Genomic DNA, 23,436 nt, shown 5'->3' with positions numbered 1-23,436 from the left:
AAAGTCTTTTTTCATGTCGTAACTTTTTCACAGTTCGAACTATGGAAAGGAGGCACACAAATAAAATTACGTATGTGTGTATTTTATTTATGGCTGATATTCCACCTTTTTTTTCTTCAAGGAGCTCAAAGTGGCGGGTTCGGTTCTCCCCCTCCTCATTTAATCTCCCCCCCACAACAACCCTGTGAGGTAGGCTGGCTTGAGAGGCAGCGAATGGCGCAAGCTCACCTGATTTATTAATTTATACACTCCCGGATTGCAAAAACAACCCCGTCGTTTAGTCGTGTCTGCCTCTTCATGACCCCCTGGACCAGAGCACGCCAGGCCCTCCTGTCTTCCACTGCCTCCCGCAGCTTGGTCAAACTCATGCTGGTAGCTTCGAGAACACTCTCCCACCATCTCGTCCTCCGTCGTCCCCTTCTCCTTGGGCCTTCCATTTTTCCCAACATCAGGGTCTTTTCCAGGGAGTCTTCTCTTCTCATGAGGTGGCCAAAGTCTTGGAGCCTCAGCTTCAGGATCTGTCCTTCCAGTGAGCACTCAGGGCTGATTTTCTCCAGAATGGAGAGGTTGGATCTTCTTGCAGTCCATGGGACTCTCAAGAGTCTCCTCCAGCACCAGAATTCAAAAGCATCAATTCTTCGGTGATCAGCCTTCTTGATGGTCCAGCTCTCACTTCCATACATCACTGTCCCACCATCTCGTCTTCCGTCGTCCCCTTCTCCTTGCGCCCTCCACCTTTTCCAGGGTCTTTTCCAGGGAGTCTTCTCTTCTCATGAGGTGGCCAAAGTCTTGGAGCCTCAGCTTCAGGATCTGTCCTTCCAGTGAGCACTCAGGGCTGATTTACTTCCGAATGGAGAGGTTGGATCTTCTTGCAGTCCATATACTGCTTGAGCCTTCCTTGTAGAATTTTAAGCATAACCTTGCTAGCGTGTGAAATGAGTGCAATTGTGCGGTAGTTGGAGCATTCTTTGGCACTGCCCTTCTTTGGGATTGGGATGTAGACTGATCTTCTCCAATCCTCTGGCCACTGCTGAGTTTTCCAAACTTGCTGGCATATTGAGTGTAGCACCTTAACAGCACCATCTTTTAAAATTTTAAATAGTTCAGCTGGAAAACCATCACTTCCACTGGCCTTGTTATTTGCAGTGCTTTCTAAGGCCCATTTGACTTCACTCTCCAGGATGTCTGGCTCAAGGTCAGCAACCCCACTACCTGGGGTGTACGAGATATTCATATCTTTCTGGTATAATTCCTCTGCGTATTCTTGCCACCTCTTCTCGATGTCTTCTGCTTCTGTTAGGTCCTTACCATCTTTTGCAAATCTCCACCCAGTCTTGTGCCTGGAGCCCCCTTTTAAATGTGGACCCCCTGGGTTTCTCACCCTCCCATCAATGCCACCGCTGTCTGCCCCCCAAAAACCCTGTTTTTTGCAAGGATCTCAGTCATCTGCCTCCTTACTCACCTTTTACGGCTTCCCAGCTGTTTTCGGAAGTGACTAACATAAAGCTCTGGAGGAAATAGACATATCCCAGTGTGGGCAGCTGGGCCTCCTGTTTAAGAACCTTTTAAAAAATGTAAATAAAAGAAATCCTTTGTCAAGAAATGACAATCCCTTGGAAGGGAAAGCTCTGCAGATTTTTGCTCCGCATTGTGCTTTGCATAATATATTCTGCTATTCCACCGCCCAACATCTCCCATCCTTCCAGAGGTTATGCAGAGGCTGAACATTCTCTCTCTCTCTCTCTCTCTCTCTCTCTCTCTCTCTCCAATTCAAATCTCATTTATTCGCCCTTCTGTGACTTGGGAGATCTCACCTGCTTTCTTAGCGTATCTGTTCAGCCATAAGGACTAGCCCCTTGGTGCTTTTAATCAGGGAATTGTAGATGGAAGGGACCACCAGGGTCATGCAGTCCAACCCCCTGGAACGCAGGAATCTTTTGCCCTACGTGCATCTCGAACCCAAGACCCCGAGATTAAGAGTCTCATGCTCTCCTATATATTTATTTCTCTGGAAGCTGAATGTTATACTTTACCTGGTGTAAACAAAACCCTGGCCTTTAACTGAAGGAGCATCTCCACCTCCATCGTTCAGCCGGACACTGAGGTCCAGCTCCAAGGGTCTTCTGGAGGTTCCCTCCCTGCGAGAAGTGAGATTACAGGGAACCAGGCAGTGGGCCTTCTCGGTGGTGGCACCCACCCTGTGGAACGCCCTCCCACCAGATGTCAAAGAGAACAACAACTACCAAACTTTTAGAAGACACCTGAAGGCAGCCCTGTTTAGGGAAGCTTTTAATGTTTAATAGGTTATTGTATTTTAGTGTTTTGTTGGAAGCCGCCCAGAGTGGCTGGGGAAACCCAACCAGATGGGCGGGGTATAAATAATAAATTAACCTGAAACTGTTCTTAACCTGAGGTACCACTTTAGCTAATGGGACCTCCTGCTACTGCCGCGCAATTTCTGTTCTCATCCTGAAGCAAAGTTCTTAACCCGAGGTACTATTTCTGGGTTAGTGGAGTCTGTAACCTGAATCGTATGTAACCAAAGGTTGTTGTTGTTGTTTAGTCATTTAGTCATGCCCGACTCTTCGTGACCCCCTGGACCAGAGCACGCCAGGCCCTCCTGTCTTCCACTGCCTCCCGCAGTTTGGTCAAACTCATGCTGGTCCCTTCGAGAACACTGTCCCACCATCTCGTCCTCCGTCGTCCCCTTCTCCTTGTGCCCTCCATCTTTCCCAGCATCAGGGTCTTTTCCAGGGAGTCTTCTCTTCTCATGAGGTGGCCAAAGTCTTGGAGCCTCAGCTTCAGGATCTGTCCTTCCAGTGAGCACTCAGGGCTGATTTCCTTCAGAATGGAGAGGTTTGATCTTCTTGCAGTCCATGGGACTCTCCAGAGTCTCCTCCAGCACCAGAATTCAAAAGCACCCATTCTTTGGCAATTAGCCTTCTTGATGGTCCAGCTCTCACTTCCATACATCACTACTGGGAAAACCAGAGCTTTTACTATATGGACCTTTGTTGGCAAGGTGGCGTCTCTGCTTTTTAAGATGCTGTCTAGGTTTGCCATCGCCTTTCTCCCAAGAAGCAGGCGTCTTTTAATTTCGCGGCTGCTGTCACCATCTGCAGTGATCATGGAGCCCCAGAAAGTAAAATCTCTCACTGCCTCCATTTCTTCCCCTTCTATTTGCCAGGAGGTGATGGGCCCAGTGGCCACGATCTTCGTTCCACTGTACAATAGCTTTGTAAACGAGCATTTTGGTTTCCCTGCGAATGTCCCGGTCCTCAAACACTCTGCGCTTCCGTCGGGAGAAAGGCGCACTCGCAGGCCTTTTTGCTGAGCCTGTAATCTCACCCAGGGCTTGCCCACTCCAGGGCGGAGGCTCCACCTGTTTCTGTCTGCTTCCTTCACACCTGTCCCGCCCCAGGTGAGCTCTCTCCGCCCCAGGGAGGAGCTTCCGACACCCAGCAGACTTGGGACAGCCAGGAGAAGCAGAAAGAAAGAAAGAACGGACGGACGGACGAAAGAAAGTAAGAAAGATCCAGAGAGGAGAGGAAATCGGCAAGGTTCCTTCATCCAGGTGAGTGCCCAAGGAGCGAGGGATTGTGGGGCAGCAGGTAAGATTGCCCCTTTAATGGGGAAACCTTTGCCCCCTTACCTGTCTGACTCTCTTACGCCCCTCCCTTATCTCCGGTTGGTTCTGTCTATCACCTACTTTTTCTTCTTCCTTTTTTTCTCTTGATCTTTCTCTCCATCTCCACCCACGCCGAGTTTTGCACATTCATCTCCCTCCTCCTCCCTGGCTGACCCACTTATATCAGCTTCCTCCTCGGAGATGGTTTCTTTGACCTTCTTTCCTCCTTATCTCTCTCTCTTAAAGTCAAAAGGGACCCTCAGAGGGCATCCATCCCAACCCCACTTCAATGCAGGAATCTCAACACCCAGGAAATCCCCATTCCCGACTTTTTGCTCACCTGAACAGACGGCCGGCTTGCCCCCCGGGGAATAGGAGGAGGATCGTTAATAAGGAAAATTAATGTCTGGGTCTTAATGCAGGAGTTAGACTTCCTGGCATCACTCATGGGTTATTCCTGAGAGCGACACCCCAACTTTGAAGCACCCGGCCGCTGCAGGTTACAAGAGCCCATTTAAGTTGCTATATCATCATCATCCCAAACCCACACACCCCTGGAGACGAAATTTTCTGGGGCGACGGTTGCTCATGTTCCCATTTCACAGACGGAGGGAGGGAACTGAGGCAGGCAGGTAGCAGCACGCAGCAGGCAGGCCAGAATCATGTGTCATAAGCGCAGAAGACGAAGCTGCAGGATCAGGCTGAGGGGGGAGGCCTGGTTAGCCCAGTATCCTGTTATCATAGCAGCCAAGCAGAGACACGCAAGCAGAACCTGAGAGCAACATCAGTGCTCTCCCCAGCATTCAGAGCTTAAAACACAGCCGTCACGGCTGGTAGCTGTGGCTAGGCTCATCCTCTTTTAGAGAGCCACCCAAGTTGGCTCAACGGGTCTGTGCGCCTGGCTATTAAGCAGAAGGTTGGTGGTTCGATCCCGCCCAGGGGACAGGATCCCATCATTGCACGGGGTTAGACTAGATGGCGGTTGGGGGTCCCAACTCTGCAATTCGATGGTTCTGTGTTTCTAAGAGGGTGGCTGTCTCTTGAGGCAGCGAGTTCCACAGTTTAATAATAATAATAATAATAATAATAATAATAATAATAATAATAAAAAAATTTATTATTTATACCCCACCCATCTGGCTGGGTTTCCCCTGCCACTCTAGGTGGCTTCCAACAAAGTATTAAAATACAATAACCTATTAAACATTAAAAGCTTCCCTAAATAGGGCTGCCTTCAGATGTCTTCTAAAAGTCAGGTAGTTGTTTATTTCCTTGACATCTGAAGGGAGGGCGTTCCACAGGGAGGGCGCCACCACCGAGAAGGCCCTCTGCCTGGTTCCCTGTAACTTGGCTTCTCGCAGGGAGGGAACCGCCAGAAGGCCCTCAGAGCTGGACCTCAGTGTCTGGGCAGAACGATGGGGGTGGAGACACTCCTTCAGGTCTACTGGGCCTTTGAGGCCATTTAGGGCTTTCAAGGTCAGCACCAACACTTTGAATTGTGCTCAGAAACGTTTAACTCTGAGCAGTGTGAATATAAGGACTTTTTCTGTCCGCTCTGGATTTTCCAGCCTTCCTTGGACAAACCTGCTGGGTCCCAGTACGATGAGAGAGGGAGGAAAAAACTCTTGCACGATTCTGGTGACATTTCCTGCAGGATCAGGCCCCTGGCCCATTCAGCCTAGCATCCTGTTCTTAACAGAGCCTTCAGTTTGAAGCCAACAATCAGGATCTGTGCACAAGAGCCCTTGATTTAATTCAATCACAGTGATCATTATAGGCTCAAACCGCGTCGCCACACGGCTCAAAGAATTCTGGGCAATGTAGTTTTACCCCTCACAGAGTTACAGCGCCCAGCAACCCTTAGCAAACTACATTACCCAGAATTCTTTGAGGGGGGAAACTTTAAAGTTACAGCCTCATAATTTGTAACCTAAACACCTGGGAACATTCCGTAGATTCCTGCATTTCAGGGGGTTCAGCTGGATGACCTTTAGGATCCCTTCTAAGTTTACAGTTCTGTGAAGATAATCCTACAGTTTGCCCAGATATTCCTTTGACTGAGAAAGACAGAGAGAGAGTTTGGTGCCGGCTCAAGCCTTGCCCCGCAATTCTTCAGCTCCCAGGACTTATGTATGCTTATTCCTTCGATTTGATTTGATTTGCATTGCGTTAGTGGGCAGAGCCTCAGACAATAGAAGGAATTAGCATAACATTTTGCTAACTGTTTGACGGATCTAATTAACAACGCTTTGGAAGGAAGAAGCCGGCTGTTTGCAAATGCGGTGGGTGGATAGAAAAGAAAGCGGGTGCATTTGCAAAACACTCCAGACCCGAAATTGCAGAACCGTGGAATTGTAGAGTCGGAAGAGGCACCCAGTGTTCATCTAGACCAACCCGCTGCAACCCAGGAATCGCAGCCGAGGAATCCCTGGCCCTCCAACCTCTGCTCAAAAACTTCCAGTGGAGGAGTGTCCAATGTCTTTAACCAAATACAACCCCCTCCCCACCAAATAACACCCCACTGCCTTGCTTTAAAATGGGGGGGGGGAGACTTCATGCAATACGTGGCTAAACTATTGCACCTGCAAAAAGAAAGATCAGAGCATTTGGGACTTTTTTCATTTAGGGAGAATGCAAGTAAGAGGTGCATGGCAATTCGTGGACACCTGAGGTTCTGGAGATTCAGGACAGATAAACAAACTACATCATTCAGCGCACGGTTAAACTGCGGAACTCCCTGCCACTGCAGGCAGGGACGGCTGCCAAATTGGATGGCTTTAAAAGAGAACAGGAGAAATTCCTGGAGGAGGAGAGGGCTATTTATGGCTACTAGCCAGGATGGCTGTGACTCCACGGCTGAAGGCTGCAATGCTTCTGGGTACCAGTTGCTGGAAACTGCAGGAAGGGAGAGTGGGTCTTGAGTTCGAATCCTGCTTGTGGGTTTCCCTTTGGGGTACCTGGTTGGCCACTGCGACAACAGGAGGCTGGACTAGACGGGCCACTGACTTGACCCAGCAGCTGGGCTCTTATGTTCTTATGCTACTGCGAAATGAATGCGCTCCAATTTTCCTGCATTGCAGCCTTTTTATATATCGTATTTTTTGCTCTATAAGACTCACTTTTCCCCTCCTAAAAAGTAAGGGGAAATGTGTGTGCGTCTTATGGAGCGAATGCAGGCTGCGCAGCTATCCCAGAAGCCAGAACAGCAAGAGGGATTGCTGCTTTCACTGCGCAGCGATCCCTCTTGCTGTTCTGGGATTCAGAATTTTTTTTCTTCTTGTTTTCCTCCTCCAAAAACTAGGTGTCTTGTGGTCTGGTGCGTCTTATAGAGCGAAAAATACGGTATATCAGGCATGTCCAACAGGTAGATCGCGGGGTGTTCCTGGTAGATCCTGGTTGATCTCTGGTCCCTCAGCGATCTCCTTACAAAAAAGCAAAAAACAATCTTTGTCTCACTAAAAAAAGCTGCACAACGTTGGGTAGATCACTGCCCGTTTTTTTACAACAGGCATAGGCAAACTCGACCCACCAGATGTTTTGGGACTACAACTCCCATGATCCCTAGCTAACAGGACCAGCGGTCAGGGATGATGGGAACAGTAGTCCCAAAACATCTGCAGGGCTGAGTTTGCCTAGGCCTGTTCTACGGCAATGGGTAGATCACTGCCAGATTTTTTATACTGTGAGTAGATCACAGTCAATTGGGACATGAATTTCCCTGATACAGTATATATATATCCATACATTGCCCATCTATCTGGGTTTTTCCAGCCACTCTGGGCAGCTTCCAACAGATATAAAAGCATAATAAAATGTCAAACGTTAAACGCTTCCCTGAACAGGGCTGCCTTCAGATGTCTTCTAAAAGTCAGGTAGTTGTTTATTTCCTTGACTTCTGACGGGGAGGGCGTTCCACAGGGCGGGCGCCACCACCGAGAAGGCCCTCTGCCTGGTTCCCTGTAACCTCACTTCTCGCAATGAGGGAACCGCCAGAAGACCCTCAGAGCTGGACCTCAGTGTCCGGGCAGAACGATGGGGGTGGAGACGCTCCTTCAGGTCTACTGGGCCTTTGAGGCCGTTTAGGGCTTTCAAGGTCAGCACCAACACTTTGAATTGTGCTTGGAAACGTACTGGGAGCCAATGTAGGTCTTTCAAGACCGGTGTTATGTGGTCTCAGTGGCCGCTCCCAGTCCCCAGTCTGGCTGCCGCATTCTGGATTAGTTGCAGTTTCCAGGTCACCTTCAAAGGTAGCCCCACGTAGAGCGCATTGCAGTAGTCCAAGCGGGAGATAACCAGAGCTTGCACAACTCTGATGAGACAGTCCGCAGGAAGGGAGGGTGTCATCCTGCGTACCAGATGGAGCTGGTAGACAGCTGCCCTGGACACAGAATTGACCTGCGCTTCCATGGACAGCTGTGAGTCCAAAATGACTCCCAGGCTGCAATTTAGGGATCTGTTCAATCACACGATTATTCGGCCCTTATGTTTCCGAGTCACCTTCAAAGGTAGCCCCACGTAGAGCGCATGGCAGCAGTCCAAACAAATCAGGATGCCCCCTTTGCCAAGAATGCTTTTGAAACTAGGTAGTGATGAGGGTGAGAAGGGGACAAGAAACCACCCCTTGGCCAGCTTTGGGCCACTTTTATTACAATAAGGCGGCTAAAATCAGTGAGAGGCAGTGTCGTCTAGTGGTTAGAGTGTGGGACAGGGACCTAGCGGGAGAGCCGCGTTCGAATCCCGACTTGGCCACGAAGCTGACCTCGGCCCTTCGCTGCCTCTGAGCCTAAACTACCTCACAAGGTGGTTGTTATGGAGGGGAGAAATCTTGTATTCCGCCACGGACTTCTTTGAGATAAAAGGTGTGATTTAAAAAGGCAACCAATAAATAAATGATAATGGGAACGGGGTCTGGGCAGCCTGCGGATCTCTGAAGTTTGAGAGAGGTTTTTAGCTTTTTATGACTTTTGGGCGGCCGGCTTACGCTGAGTCCACCACCGCGCATCTTGTCAATATTTGCTCACGGTTTGGACTTTGACGTTGCGGCACAGGGTGGGGCCACAGAGGTGCTCCGGACAGGAGCTGGTTTGGACAACAGCAGGAGGGGGTGGGACAAGGAAGAGGGTGGCTAGCGGCTCGGAGGAGAGGAAAAGTCTTTAAAAAGAACCCAGGAGTCCTGCGTCCCCAGAAGACTCTCCAACGCTTCCCCTCTGTACTTCAAAGCCCATTTTAAAAATAATAATTTTCGCTAGCACTGCTTGGTGCCTTTAAGACCCGGGCGGCAGGTGGATGTCCAACAGGTGCTGTCCCTCCACCACCACCACCTCAGTACAGAGGTGCAGAAATGCATTGCAGCGGGTTGGAATAGATGACCCCTAGGTTCCCTTCCGGTTCTTTGATCTGTGATCAGAATGCTTCTTTGGCTGAATTTTCCCCTTTGAGGGAACTGGGAAGGGGATAATGCCCAATTTTGGGGGGAGCGAGGTTAATTTTGGGGGTCTGGGGAGCTGATTCCCTGACCCCCTCATTTATTTATCGCATTTGGATCCTACTTTCTTCCCCGATCCGAAGAGCTCAGAGTGGCGTCCGTGCTTCTCCCGCCCTTCAAGCGATATCTACAACGACCCTGTGAGGTAGGTTCTAGGCTGAGAGAGGCCCCCGGGGTCCCAGCCAGCGAGCTTCGTGAGGAGTGGGGTAGATTCGAACCCAGGTCTCTGCCAGTCCGACACCCTAACCCATGGGTAGGCAAACTAAGGCCCGGGTGCCGGATCCGGCCCAATCGCCTTCTCAATCCGGCCCACGGACGGTCTGGGAATCAGCGTGTTTTTGTGTGTATTTCTAAAAAAAATTATTAGTTTTTTTAACATACCATTTCAGTAATTAATCATACTTTTACATCTTAATCAATTTTTTCTGACTTCCATCCGTCCTGTCTGAAAATTTTCCAATCCAATCTCTTAGTATGCTTTCCTTACTTTCCCTCCTACATTTCAAACTCTCTATCTTTTTCTACTTTGTAACACTTCGTATATTTCTCCTTACAAAACTTCTTGTAGCCCTACTAGCGTACTTTGTTGGTTACAGTGGCTCTTCAAATAATTCATATACTTCTTCCAGTCTTCTGTGAATCTCTGGTCCCGCAGGTTTTGAATCCTTCCTGTCATTTTGTCCAGTTCTGCACAGTCCATTAATTTTGTCTGCCAAATCTGGGAATCAGCGTGTTTTTACATAAGCAGAATATGTGCTTTTATTTAAAATGCATCTCTGGGTTATTTGTGGGGCCTGCCTGGTGTTTTGACATGAGTAGAATGAGTGCTTTTATTTAAAATGAATCTCTGGGTTATTTGTGGGGCATAGGAATTCGTTCATATTTTTTTTCTTTTGCAAAATACAGTCCGGCCTCCCGCAATGTCTGAGGGACAGTGGACCGGCCCAGTGGCATAGCGTGGGGGGTGCAGGGTGGGCCGGCCGCACCGGGCGCAACATCTGGGGGTTAGGGTTAGGGGGCGCAAATCAACGGGCTAGGGGGCGCAAATCCACGAGTTAGGGGGCGCAAATTACTTGCCTTGCCCCGGGTGCTGACAACCCACGCTACGCCACTGGACCGGCCCCCTGCTGAAAAAGTTTGCTGACCCCTACACCTAACCTCTATGCTACTCCCTTCTCTTCTGCTGCCCGCCACTGCCTGAGCCCATTGCTAGGGACCTCTGGCTCCCATAGTAGTGGTAATAATAATAATAATAATAATAATAATAATAATAATAATAATAATAATTTATTTATACCCCGCCCACCTAGCTGGGTTTCCCCAGCCACTCTGGGCGGCTTCCAACAAAACACTAAAATACAACAACCTATTAAACATTAAAAGCTTCCCTAAACGGGGCTGCTGTCAGATGTCTTCTAAAAGTCTGGTAGTTGCTGTTCTCTTTGACATCTGGTGGGAGGGAGTTCCACAGGGCGGGCGCCACTACCGAGAAGGCCCTCTGCCTGGTTCCCTGTAGCTTTGCTTCTCGCAATGAGGGAACCGCCAGAAGGCCCTCGGAGCTGGACCTCAGCGTCCGGGCAGAACGATGGGGGTGGAGACGCTCCTTCAGGTCTACTGGGCCTTTAAGGCCGTTTAGGGCTTTAAAGGTCAGCACCAACACTTTGAATTGTGCTCGGAAACGTACAGGGAGCCAATGGAGGTCTTTCAAGACCGGTGTTATGTGGTCTCAGTGGCCGCTCCCAGTCCCCAGTCTGGCTGCCGCATTCTGGATTAACTGTAGTTTCCTGGTCACTTTCAAAGGTAGCCCCACGTAGAGCGCATTGCAGTAGTCCAAGCGGGAGATAACCAGAGCATGCGCTACTCTGGCCAGACAGTCTGCGGGCAGGGAGGGTCTCATCCTGCACACCAGATGGAGCTGGCAGACAACTGCCCTGGACACAGAACTGACCAGCGCCTCCATGAACAGCGCTGAGTCCAAAATGACTCCCAGGCTGTGCACCTGGTCCTTCAGGGGCACAGCTGCCCCATTCAGGACCAGGGAGTCCCCCACACCTGCCCGCCTCCTGTCCCCCCAAAACAGTCCTTCTGTCTTGTCAGGATTCAGCCTCAATCTGTTAGCTGCCATCCATAGGACCCAACTCCCTTGCCCCATTGCTTATTTTGGGATGTCTGAACCCGCTGACTCCTCATTTTCTCCTCCAGCCCCTTAGGCTGATTCTGACTGTCTCGCCTGCAGATGAGCAAGGCTTTTCTGCCATTCCCGGCTGATCTGGAAACACCCAAGTTAGAAAAAGGAAAGGGAAACCCCCCCCAGGGCGAGTCGAGCTTCCCAGGTTCACCCCTCGCCTGTGAGGAACCCAGGAGTCCGGGTGTCTCCCCAGCAGCCTGGGAGGCCGACCCCTCCTGTCTTGCCGGCTGAAATCCTCCTCCGGCAGAAACAGGTTTGGCCAGGTTGAACCGCTCTTGGCGGTTCAGATTCTCTTCCTTCTCTTCACACACACGCCGGTAAAGAGGTCAGGCAGCCATCACACAGGTGCAGCTGGTCTTAGGGGCCCTGGGTCGCCGGGTCAGAGGGAACAGTTTTCGGGAACTGTTCCCATCATCCCTGACCACTGGTCCTGTTAGCTAGGGATCATGGGAGTTGTAGTCCCAAAACATCTGGAGGGCCGAGTCTGCCTATGCCTGGCTTAGCGCTTGCTTCTACACCTGTTGAATTTCTGGCTGCCATTCACCCCGTGGTCGTAAGGCAGGCTTCCTCAAACTCGGCCCTCCAGGTGTTTTGAGACTACAATTCCCATCATCCTTGACCACTGGTCCTTTTAGCTAGGGATCATGGGAGTTGTAGTCCCAAAACATCTGGAGGGCTGAGTTTGAGGAAGCCTGTCCCAGGGGAAAGGCCATTTGGAGTTTGCAAAAACTGTTCGTGAGAATAAGGATTTTATTTTCTGGGATTCGTCAGATGCAATTCCTGTGTTTCCAGGGGGTTGGATTCGAATGATGTCTCTCTTGGAATCTGTAATCCAGCTCTGTAATTATTTGATTTCCGCCCCAAAAGAATGAAGGTGGATATTGGCTGCGAGTTTGAATGGCGGCAGTCGGAATTTGCTTTCGATGCAGCTGACCTGAATCTTTAATCCGTTCTGCCTAGGGAGGAGGAGTTAACCCAGTGACTCTTTACAGATCAATCAGCTGGATTTAGGCCACAGGCTGAGAGCGAACTCACTGCAGGAAATGATGACTCGAGTGAGTGAGTCAAGCTACGCCCAGTAGGAGGAGGCCCAAATGGATTTTTAAAAACCCAAAGTGAGTGACCAGGAAAAAAGACCCTCTGATGAAGGCAAATTCCATGCCAGGAAAATAATTGAAAATTAATCTGCCGATATCGCATTGGTGGTCGGACTTGAAATACTGTCTAGCATTCTGGTTGCCTCACACCAGAAAGGATATTGTAGCCTTGGGAACGGTTTTCATTCCTTCAGGCTTCCTCAGTTCCACCAGGCCGGGCCAGGACGGCACCAGCCAGTCGATACAAGAACAACTGTCTAGAAATTAGCATCTGTGTTTTCTTTTTCCTCTTCCCTCCCTGTACCTTTTTCCTTGTGTGCCGTGTCTCTTTTCAGACTGTCTTGTTTCGATTGCGCGTAAGCAGCTCTGAGAGCCTTTTTTGGGCACTAATCTTCTAAATAACCAAACAGTAGGGTACTTTTGCCCATCTTTAAATTGAGATTTTTATTTTTTTGCTAATCACGGGTCCTGTTTAAAAAACCCACCAGGTGCTGTCATGGCGCCAGACGATGGGGCCGACTGGCTGCTCCAGTTGCTGTCCGAAATCCAGCTGGAGCAGTTTTACGGCAAAATCCGCAACGAGCTCCACGTCACCCGTCCGGGACATTTCGATTACGTCAAGCCCGCGGATCTGGAACGCATTGGCATGGGGCGCCCAGGTAGTTTGTGTGTGATGGTGCAACAGGGTTTATTTTGGGGAGGGGAGCGTTTTGCTGAGGCTGCTTGGGGTGGTGATGTCACCGGGGGAAGTCCGTGGTGATGTCATGGTGGTAGCACTTGGAGACGGAGGTTAATTGGGAGACAGGAATGAAGGGAGTCTGAACACCTCAGACAGTTCACGGGTAGGCAAACTAAGGCTTGGGGGCTGGATCCGGACCAATCGCTTTCTCAATCCGGCCCACGGATGGTCTGGGAATCAGCGTGTTTTTACATGACTAGTAGGTGTGTTTTTATTTTAAATGCATCTCTGGGTTATTTGTGGGGCATAGGAATTCGTTTATTTTTTTTCACCCCTTCAAAATACAGTCTGCCCCCCCCCCCCAAGGTCTGGACCGGCCCCCTGCCAAAAAAGTTTGCTGACCCCTGGCTCGGAGTGTCTATGGTAGTTCTGGTTCGCCAGAAGCGGCTTAGTCCTGCTGGCCACATGACCCGGAAGCTGTACGCCGGCTCCCTCGGCCACTAAAGCGAGATGAGCGCCGCAACCCCAGAGTCGGCCACGACTGGACCTAATGGTCAGGGGTCCCTTTACCTTTTTAAGGTGCTTCTGGACAATTTATATATATATATTTCGACAGCTACCTATCTGAATCTAGGAAAATCCAGTGACAACCAAAGAAACATTGAGGCATTTCAGTGCAGTACAGCATAGAATAGCATTCATTATTATTTATGAAATGCAGTTCTCCGCTTTCCAATGGAACCAGGCAGGGTGGATAAAAATCAATGTTTTTTAAAAAATATATTTAAAAAATCAGATTTTTTTTATTTAAACAAAAAATCGTTTAACCACATCAGTTAACAAGCATGGATACATATGCTATAATGTTATTGTTTTAGTTAAATAAGTTGTTTAAATTGTTATTAAGGAAATGATTGTTTTTCTCCTTCCAGTAAAGTACAGCAGAAAAGTTGTCCAAATATAAACAATAATTTCATCATTACCTGTCTTTGCATTTCTAACAGTATAACCAAATTAGTAATTTTTGATATAACTGTAAAAACTACTCTGAAAGTTTATTATTCCAAAAAACAAAACCTTCCTCTAATTGTAAATATTAAGAGGGTGCCAGCAAGGTTGAACCTTTCTGTAAAATGATTTAAATCACATCTTAGTGACTAGTGATTTAAATTGATTTGATTTAAAATCAAATTCACTCTAGCATCAGTTAGGTCAAAAAAGCCAAATTGGCCCCAAGGGTCATAGTTTGCAATAATTTGAGACCGAGATTTCATCCCTCTCCTTTAGGACAGAGACGGTTGGAGGAAGCCTTGAAAAGGAGGAAACCTCAAGGCCAGCGCCCCATGTCCTGGGTCTATAAGGTGGGTACTTTCTGCCTCCCTCGAAGAAACACACAAATATTAGGGTCACGGTCGTAAATTGGAAATAAATCGAGTTACAGCCAGTCCAGGGACAAAGATGGCTGCCCCTCCTTCCTGGCAAAACAGGAAGTGTAATTCTCTGCACCACCACTTGAGGGCGTGAAGTTAGATTTGAATGGACATCGGTGTGTCCTTCTTCCTGAAATCTCCTGCCCCGCAAACCGCACATCCGCAGCTGGGTCTCATCGATTAAAAACAAGTTTCTGTTGTAAGGCGGACCTACCCAGTAGGGTGGTTCATAATTTTTTTTAATAAAAAAAATGCCTGCTCCAAAGGTCTTATCTTACTACACTAGGGATCATATAGCTAAATCTGAAATTTCATGCATATCAGTTAATATCTTGACTCAACAATTTTAAACAATTTCATCAAATCTGACCATCTTCGGAAAAAAATGGGCACCTCTGTTTTAAACATTGTAACTTTTATCTCAGTCCTCCTAGTCCCTTTATATGTTTACAGTGATGGTCTAAATATTGAATAAATTTACTTCATTCTCTCTGAAATGTGTCTTGATATGTTTACGGTGATGGTCTAAATACTGAATAAATCTACTCCATTCTCTCTGAAATGTGTCTTTATATGTTTACAGTGATGGTCTAAATTTTGAATAAATTTACTTCATTCTCTCCGAAACACGTCTTTATATGTTTACAGTGACGGTCTAAATACTGAATAGATTTGCTCCCTTTAAACGTTTGGTCGCTCTGGTTTCCGATTTTGCCCGTCGGCTTTGCCAGTTCCGCATCGTCCATCACCTTCTCTTGCCATTCTTCCGCTGTTGGTAATTCCCTTTCTTATTTCTGACGTAGATGTTCACTGGGACGCGGATCCCAGAGAGCGACGAAGCCCCCAGCCCAGCCCAGCCCTGCCCGACCCCCCGGGCTGACGCCGACGCCTCTCTCAAGTGCCTGATCAGCGAGTGGGACCTGCGGATCCGGGAGCGGCTGGGCGACGGCTGCTTTGGGGTCGTGCATCGCGCCGAATGGAGCACACCCGGCGGGGGAGTGGTATGTTTTCATCCCCCCAACTCTAGTTCCTTTGCTTCTCTACCTGTTGGACAGCCGCCCTCTGGACCTGGGACGTTCCCAGTTGCATCTGAGCCGAGCCGTCGTTGCTGGGCTGTTTGCTTGTTTATTTCAGGGTTGGGGGAACCTGTTGAGGGCCGCATCCCATCTATTGGGGGCCGCTTTCAAGGAGTGGGCGGGGCCACAGCCCAAAGGGGGCGGGGCCATCCTTTCCCCCCACCTCTCTTTCTTTCCCAACCTTTTTTCTCTCCCTCTTGCTTTGGGCTTTTCTGCCCGCCACAAAAAAAGGACAATTTAAGGTTGTCTAGCGTTACGTTTGGGACAAGGGTGGCGCTGTGGGTTAAACCACAGAGCCTATGGCTTGCCGATCAGAAGGTCGGCAGATCGAATCCCCACGACGGGGTGAGCTCCCGTTGCTCGGTCCCTGCTCCTGCCAACCTAGCAGTTCGAAAGCACACCAGTGCAAGTAGATAAATAGGTACCACTCCGGCGGGAAGGTAAACGGCGTTTTCATGCGCTGCTCTGGTTCGCCAGAAGCGGCTTAGTCCTGCTGGCCACACGACCCGGAAGCTGTACGCCAGCTCCCTCGGCCAATAAAGCGAGATGAGTGCCGCAACCCCAGAGCCGGCCACGACTGGACCTAATGGTCAGGGGTCCCTTTACCTTTACTAGCATTACGTTATATCCTGCCCTTCCTCCAGAGGAAACCCCAAGCAAGCCCATTCCATCCTCATGACAACCCTGTTGGGTAGGGATGCACAAGAGGTTGTGATTTGCCTGTGCCAGCTTCATGGCTGAGTAGGGATTTGAACCCAAGCCTGGCTGTGTTAAGCATCAGAGTTGCCAGATAGAAAGACCTTTGGCCTGACACAGCGTGGTCAGAATCCTTCCTTTTCTACCCACCCAATAGGGAAAGGTAAAGGGACCCCTGACCATTAGGTCCAGTCGTGGCCGACTCTGGGGTTGCGGCGCTCATCTCGCTTTATTGGCCGAGGGAGCCGGCGTACAGCTTCCGGGTCATGTGGCCAGAATGACTAAGCCGCCTCTGGCGAACCAGAGCAGCGCACGGAAACGCCATTTACCTTCCCGCCGGAGTGGTACCTATTTATCTACTTGCACCTCGAAGTGCTTTCGAACTGCTAGGTGGGCAGGAGCAGGGACCGAGCAACGGGAGCTCACCCCGTCATGGGGATTCGAACCGCCAACCTTCTGTTCAGCAAGTTCTAGGCTCTGTGGTTTAACCCACAGCACCACCCACGTCCCCCACCCAACCAATAGCTGTCAGTTAATAGACAGCTTAGTGGAGCTTCCTGATCTAGTAGCAGTCTACCGTGCAATATCAGACCCTGGTCAAAAATGGCAGGAAAGAGCTGTAGGCGTCATGATACCATTGACAGCGGACTCTCCTCCTCTGTGAATCTGCCAAAACCTTATTTAAAGGCACCCACGTTCATGGGCGTCACTGCCTCTTGTGGCGGGGAGTTCCACAGTTTATGCGCAAAGAAGGACTTCCTTTTATCCACCCTGAATCTTTTCATTGGGTGTCCTAGGGTTACGAGAGAGGGAGGAAAACTTTCCCCTATCCTCTTGCCATGCACAATGCGGTAAATTTCCACTCTTTCACTTTTTGGTTGCCTTTTCTCAAACACTTTCCAAATTCCAGAATATTGTTGCTGTTGTTATATTTATTAAATTCCTATACGGTGGTACCTTGGTTCTCAAACTTGATCCGTTCCGGAAGTCCGTTCCAAAACCAAAGCATGTTCCAAAACCAAGGTGCACTTTCCCATAGAAAGTAACGCAAAGGGGATTAATCTGTTCCAGACTTTTAAAAACAACCCCTTAAAAAACAGCAATTTAACACGAATTTTACTATCTAATGAGATCATTGATTCATAAAATGAACGCAATAATCAATGTACTGTACTATAAAAGAAATAAGACAGTATTGTAGATGATAAAAATTTAATTTTTTCCCTTACCTGCACTAATGATAGTCATTGTTTGAATGGGTTTTTTTATCCATTTCCGCAATCAATCAATCAATCAATCAATCAGTAGCTGAACTGGGTTCCACACAGTCACAAAAAAACAAACTAACCGAAAAAGCCTCAAAAACAAAAACGCAAAATAAATAGCAAAAACAAAAGCGCCAAACTTAACCCAGAAGTCCGTTCGACTTCTGAAACGTTCAAAAACCAAGGCGCGGCTTCTGATTGGTGCTGGCGCCCCGGAAACAATAGTCGGCAGCCGCATTGGACATTCGGCTTCCAAAAAAGGTTTGAAATCCGGAACACTTACTTCCGGGTTTTCGGCATTTGGGAACCAAGGTATCACTGTATCACCTTTCATCCGACGATCACAGGGGTGATTTACAATTCAAAAAAATCCTCTTGCAGGCAAGGCGACCAGAACTCTACTGCTTTCTACTGGGTGATTTTTTTATCTGACCCCTTTTCCCCCTTCCCCAGAAACCCGTCGCTGTCAAATCCCTGCGCTCCGACGTCTCCTGCGACCCGGGCGCCCTGATCGATTTCCTCAACGAGGTCAACGCCATGTGCTGCCTGAACCACCCAAACCTTCTGCGCCTCTATGGGGTGGTCCTAACTCAGCCCCTCAAAATGGTAAAGATTTGAGACTTCATGTTGTTGTTGTTTAGTCGTGTCCGCCTCTTTGTGACCCCCTGGACCAGAGCACACCAGGCCCTCCTGTCTTCCACTGCCTCCCACAGTTGGGTCAAACTCATAGCTGCGATAACACTGTCCCACCATCTCATCCTCCGTTGTCCCCTTCTCCTTGTGCCCTCCATCTTTCCCAACATCAGGGTCGCCTGCCCCCTAAAATATCACATAATTTCTCCTTTCTATACATAGGGTGCCTACATTCTGCATGGACTGGTTGCAGGGCAACATGCGCAAATGGATTGAGATAACTATGAGGTCCATCAATGACCATAGAGCATATATTTGACCCAGAAAACACCAACAATTTGTTGTTGACAAAGGACAGCTGGACATAGAAAGGGCCCCATTACCTTCAGTATCTTAGGGCCTCATCAAACCTAAATCCGGCCCTGCTCCCAAGGAAGACCTTTCCACTGCTGAACAGCTCTTGTTGTTGAGTTGTTTAGTCGTGTCCGCCTCTTTGTGACCCCCTGGACCAGAGCACGCCAGGCACTTCTGTCTTCCACCGCCTCCCGCAGTTTGGTCAGACTCATGCTGGTCCCTTCCAGAACACTGTCCCACCATCACGTCCTCTGCCGTCCCCTTCTCCTTGTGCCCTCCATCTTTCCCAACATCAGGGTCTTTCCCAGGGAGTCATCTCTTCTCATGAGGTGGCCAAAGTCTTGGAGCCTCAGCTTCAGGATCTGTCCTTCCAGTGAGCACTCAGGGCTGATTTCCTTCAGAATGGAGAGGTTTGATCTTCTTGCAGTCCATGGGACTCTCAAGAGTCTCCTCCAGCACCAGAACTCAAAAGCATCCATTCTCCAGCGATCAGCCTTCTTTATGGTCCAGCTCCCACTTCCATACATAATAATAATTTTTTTATTTGTACCCCGCCCATCTGGCTGAGTCTCCCCAGCCACTCTGGGCAGCTTCCAACAAAGATTAAAAATGCATTAAAATATCACACATATAAAAACTTCCCTGAACAGGGCTGCCTTCAGATACAAAGGACGTCACATTCAAAGGAAGTATCTCCCAGCCCAGGAGCAAACAGGGAGTTGTCAACTGGCTGGACCAAACATTCCCCTGCATGTCCACTCTAGGAAAACAAGGAATGTTGTACTTGACTGCTCCTTAGGTATCACATCCCACAGCTCCCACGTTGCAGAGGGTTGGTCTAGATGGCTGCTGGAGGGCCCCTTCCAACGCGGTGGGCTCTTTTTAATCCAGCCCTGCCTCTCTGCCTCCCCGCAGGTGACGGAACTGGCCCCCCTGGGCGCCCTCTATGACCGCCTCCGGCCGCCCTTCCCTCTCCACCAGCTCTGGAGCTACGCCCTGCAAGTCGCCCAAGGAATGTCGTACCTCGAATCCAAACTCTTTGTCCACCGCGACCTGGCCGCTCGCAACATCCTCCTGGCCTCCGAGGAGATGGTCAAGATCGGCGACTTTGGGCTCATGAGGCCGCTGTCCAGCAAGAGCGACCGCTACATCATGTCTGCGCACCGGCGCATACCGTTCGCCTGGTAGGAATTTTTGAACCCATATATATATATAACCCCACCCTGGGGCAAGGGGATCTGAGCCACATTCCCACAACAGTTCTTTCTTTCAAAAATTAAGATCTGAATAGAACATTTTCAGAATGCAATTCGAACCCAGGTCACAGTCCTCTGCTCTAACCACTGCACTGCGCTGCCTGCACTTTGCTATGGGGTTGTTCTGATTGGCTCTCCTTCTCCTCCTCTGCCTCCTCAGGTGCGCCCCAGAGAGCCTGCGCATGGGGGTCTTCACCAGTGCCTCTGACGTTTGGATGTTTGGCGTCACCCTCTGGGAAATGTTCTCCTACTGCGAAGAACCTTGGATGGGATACTCCGGACGGCAGGTAATAACAACAACAACAACAACAACAACAACAACAACAATAATAATAATGGTTTTGGTTTAAGAACGGACTTCCGGAATGGATTAAATTTGTAAACCGAGGTACCACTGTACTGTTTTTAGATTTTTTTTCGGAATGTTTTGATTTGTTTTAAAACATTTTTGCTTTTCTGTGGTATATCTATTTGCTGGTAAATCTTTTTTCCCCAAGCTCCTTGGGAAGGAACGTTGAGAAATAATAATAATAATAATAATAATAATAATAATAATAATAATAATAATAATATTTCCCCAGCCACTCTGAGGAATACAATAACCTATTAAACACTAAAATACAATAACCTATTAAACATTAAAAGCTTCCCTAAAGAGGGCTGCCTACAGATGTCTTCTAAAAGTCTGGTAGTTGTTTTTCTCTTTGACATCTGGTGGGAGGGAGTTCCACAGGGCAGGCGCCACCACAGAGAAGGCCCCCTGCCTGGTTCCCTGTAACCTTACTTCTCGCAGGGAGGGAACTGCCAGAAGGCCCTTGGAGCTGGACCTCAGTATCCGGGCATGCAGTGGAGACGCTCATTCAGGGATACTGGGCCTTTGAGGCCGTTTGGGGCTTTCAAGGTCAGCACCAACACTTTGAGTTGTATTGTAACAATCTCTGCACACAAACCGCCTGGCCGGCAGCTTCTTGTGGGCATAAGCACAGAATAGTGGACACATGACCCGGAAGCTGTACGCTGGCTCTCTCGGCCAATGAAGCGAGATGAGCGCCGCAACCCCAGAGTTGGCCGCAACTGGACCTAACGGTCAGGAGTCCCTTTACCTTTACCTTTACCAATGGTACATCATCTTCATTACGTTCTCTTTAAGAGCCACACATGCAGTAAATTTTATTGTTTTTGTCCATAGTTTTCCCCATCTCTCAAAATCAATGTTATGTCCCAGATCCTGAGCCCATCTTATCATAATACTTTTAACCTCCACATCAGAACCGGCCTCCTTTAACCCTCCAGAAACCGTGTCCCTCCTTAACCTCATTCTTCGCCAGTGACTCCCAGGTTTGTGCAGACAATCGGGGTCAGGAGATTATTGTGACCCCAGATGCCCTCTTGTGATTCAAGTTTCATTCATCTGTGAACTTTTGCAGTAGAGCCTCGGCGAAGACCCAGTTTCTTTAACCACACACCTCGTCACGCGCGACATAAGCAATGTTAGGATAAGTGAATTGGCCTAATTTACAGGGCGGGGTTTGATTCTTTTCTTTCCATCACCCTGAAAAAAGGAGGAGGAGGAATATAAACAGGCCACAGAAATGGAACAAAATTTGCACGTACATTTTAGTTCTTTATTGCAGTTCTAGACCCCAGCAATAACAGATAATGGGAGAGGATTTGCCCCAGCAAATTATTTGTCAAAATTGTTGTTGTTGTTTAGTCGTTTAGTCGTTTAGTCGTGTCCGACTCTTCGTGACCCCCTGGACCAGAGCACGCCAGGCACTCCTGTCTTCCACTGCCTCCCGCAGTTTGGTCAAACTCATGCTGGTAGCTTCGAAGACACTGTCCCACCATCTCGTCCTCTGTCTTCCCCTTCTCCTTGTGCCCTCCATCTTTCCCAACATCAGGGTCTTTTCCAGGGAGTCTTCTCTTCTCATGAGGTGGCCAAAGTCTTGGAGCCTCAGCTTCAGGATCCGTCCTTCCAGGGAGCACTCAGGGCTGATTTCCTTCAGAATTGAGAGGTTTGATCTTCTTGCAGTCCATGGGACTCTCCAGAGTCTCCTCCAGCACCAGAATTCAAAAGCATCAATTCTTCAGTGATCAGCCTTCTTTATGGCCCAACTCTCACTGGTCCAGGGAGTCACGAAGAGTCGGACATGACTAAACGACTAAACAACAACAATATCTATTGCCCAATGTGTCATACAGCCTTTGAGAAGCTCATCTTTTGTTTCCCAAACTAATAACAGTTTGTACATTTTAGATTAAAAAAAAATTCTTTATAACTTGTTTTAGAGTTCTTTACAATTTGACTGTATGGGTTTTTTAATGTTTTTATACCGTCGTTCCCTCTGTGAGATGTATTATAATTTTCTGCTGCCTGGCTATGAAACATAACTTTTGAGTGCTTTTAATGGATGTTTTACGTCTGGTGCAAATGTAGAGAAACGGCGACCTAAATACTGTCGTTTCCCATCCATTCCTCCCCGACCAGATCATGATGAAGATTGACAGAGAAGGACGGCGGTTGGAGCGCCCCGACGACTGCCCCCGAGAAATCCACGCCCTGGCGATGAAATGTTGGGCCCACAACCCAGAGGACAGACCCCGCTTCCGGGAGATTGTCAGCCTTTTGCAAGAGGTGAGAGAAGGGAAGACGTCAGCGGCTGGGCTGACCTGGGTGCGAATTTCTCCCATTAAAAAATGAGGCTTTAATAATAATAATAATAATAATAATAATAATAATAATAATAATAATTTTTTATTTATACCCCGCCCTTCCCGGTTCAGAAAACTTGGCTCAGGGCAGCTAACAACAAATTTAAAACACTTAATTGATGGAACAAAAAACAACAACAGCATAAAATACAGTATAAAATGTGAATAACAATGAATTCAGAATTCAAAAATCAGCTTAGGGGGGAAATCCATCCAATAAACATTAGATGATCACCAGGGCTAGCTGGCTAAATTAGTGCTATTTGGGCCAGAGAGGAGACCAGGGGAGAATTAGCTGTGGGATCCCAGAGCAGGTGATCTTCATAAAAGAGGAGGGGGAGGGAAGGAAGAGGAATAAAAGATCAGGCTAAATTGAAAGCCAGGTGGAATAGCTTTGTCTTACAGACCCTATGGAAGGAGGTTAAATCCTGCAGGGCCCTGGTCTCATGGGACAGAGCATTCCACCAGGTCGGAGCCACCACTGAGGAGGCCCTAGTCCTGGTGGAGGATAATCTGACTTCCTTAGGGACCTCTAAACTATGATTATTCATGGACCTTAAGGTCCTCTGCAGGGCAGACCAGGAGAGGCCATCCCATAAATACGAGAGCCCTGAGCCACAAAGGGCTTTAAAGGTCAAAACCAGCACCTTGAACCTGACCCTGTACTCCACTGGGAGCCAGGGCAGCTGGAAAAGCACTGGGTGAATATGCTCCCATGGCAGGGACCCCGTGAGGAGCCTCGTTGCTGCATTCTGCACCCGCTGGAGTTTCTGGGACAGCTTCAAGGGCAGCCCCACATAGAGCGAATTACAGTAGTCAAGCCTGGAGGTGGCCGTCGCATGGGTCCCAAAATGGGCAGCAGCCCCCCCGGGGCCGTGGGATTACCTGGCTGGGGGAGGACCCTAAGAGGCAAGGGGGTGGCACGGGGCAGAGCATC

General features: G+C 48.8%; 1 protein-coding gene and 1 long non-coding RNA gene across 3 annotated transcripts in view; both read left to right on the top strand.

The window, feature by feature from the left end:
* Positions 1-23,436, top strand: part of LOC309355945 — a 124,347-nt gene that overhangs the window by 47,168 nt on the left and 53,743 nt on the right. The gene's annotated exons all lie outside the window — the stretch shown is intronic.
* The window catches only part of TNK1 (tyrosine kinase non receptor 1), a 33,408-nt gene continuing 13,409 nt past the window's right edge, over positions 3,438-23,436 (top strand). The window contains exons 1-8 of one of the 2 annotated variants that reach the window (XM_081886803.1): positions 3,438-3,574; positions 12,887-13,057; positions 14,365-14,438; positions 15,311-15,508; positions 17,998-18,150; positions 19,447-19,715; positions 19,948-20,074; positions 22,276-22,422. In XM_081886803.1, coding sequence (XP_081742929.1) covers positions 12,895-13,057; positions 14,365-14,438; positions 15,311-15,508; positions 17,998-18,150; positions 19,447-19,715; positions 19,948-20,074; positions 22,276-22,422 — 1,131 coding nt within the window. In that variant the 5' untranslated portion in view covers positions 3,438-3,574; positions 12,887-12,894. Of the gene's footprint in view, positions 3,575-8,782; positions 9,259-12,886; positions 13,058-14,364; positions 14,439-15,310; positions 15,509-17,997; positions 18,151-19,446; positions 19,716-19,947; positions 20,075-22,275; positions 22,423-23,436 lie in introns of those variants that run through there. The other variant, XM_081886802.1, reaches the window with a different exon arrangement.

Source organism: Podarcis melisellensis (genome assembly GCF_964234715.1).
Source record: "Podarcis melisellensis genome assembly, chromosome: 13".
Lineage (NCBI taxonomy): Eukaryota > Metazoa > Chordata > Lepidosauria > Squamata > Lacertidae > Podarcis > Podarcis melisellensis.
Note: the sequence above shows the minus strand (reverse complement) of the source record. Positions and strands in the feature narration are given on the sequence as shown.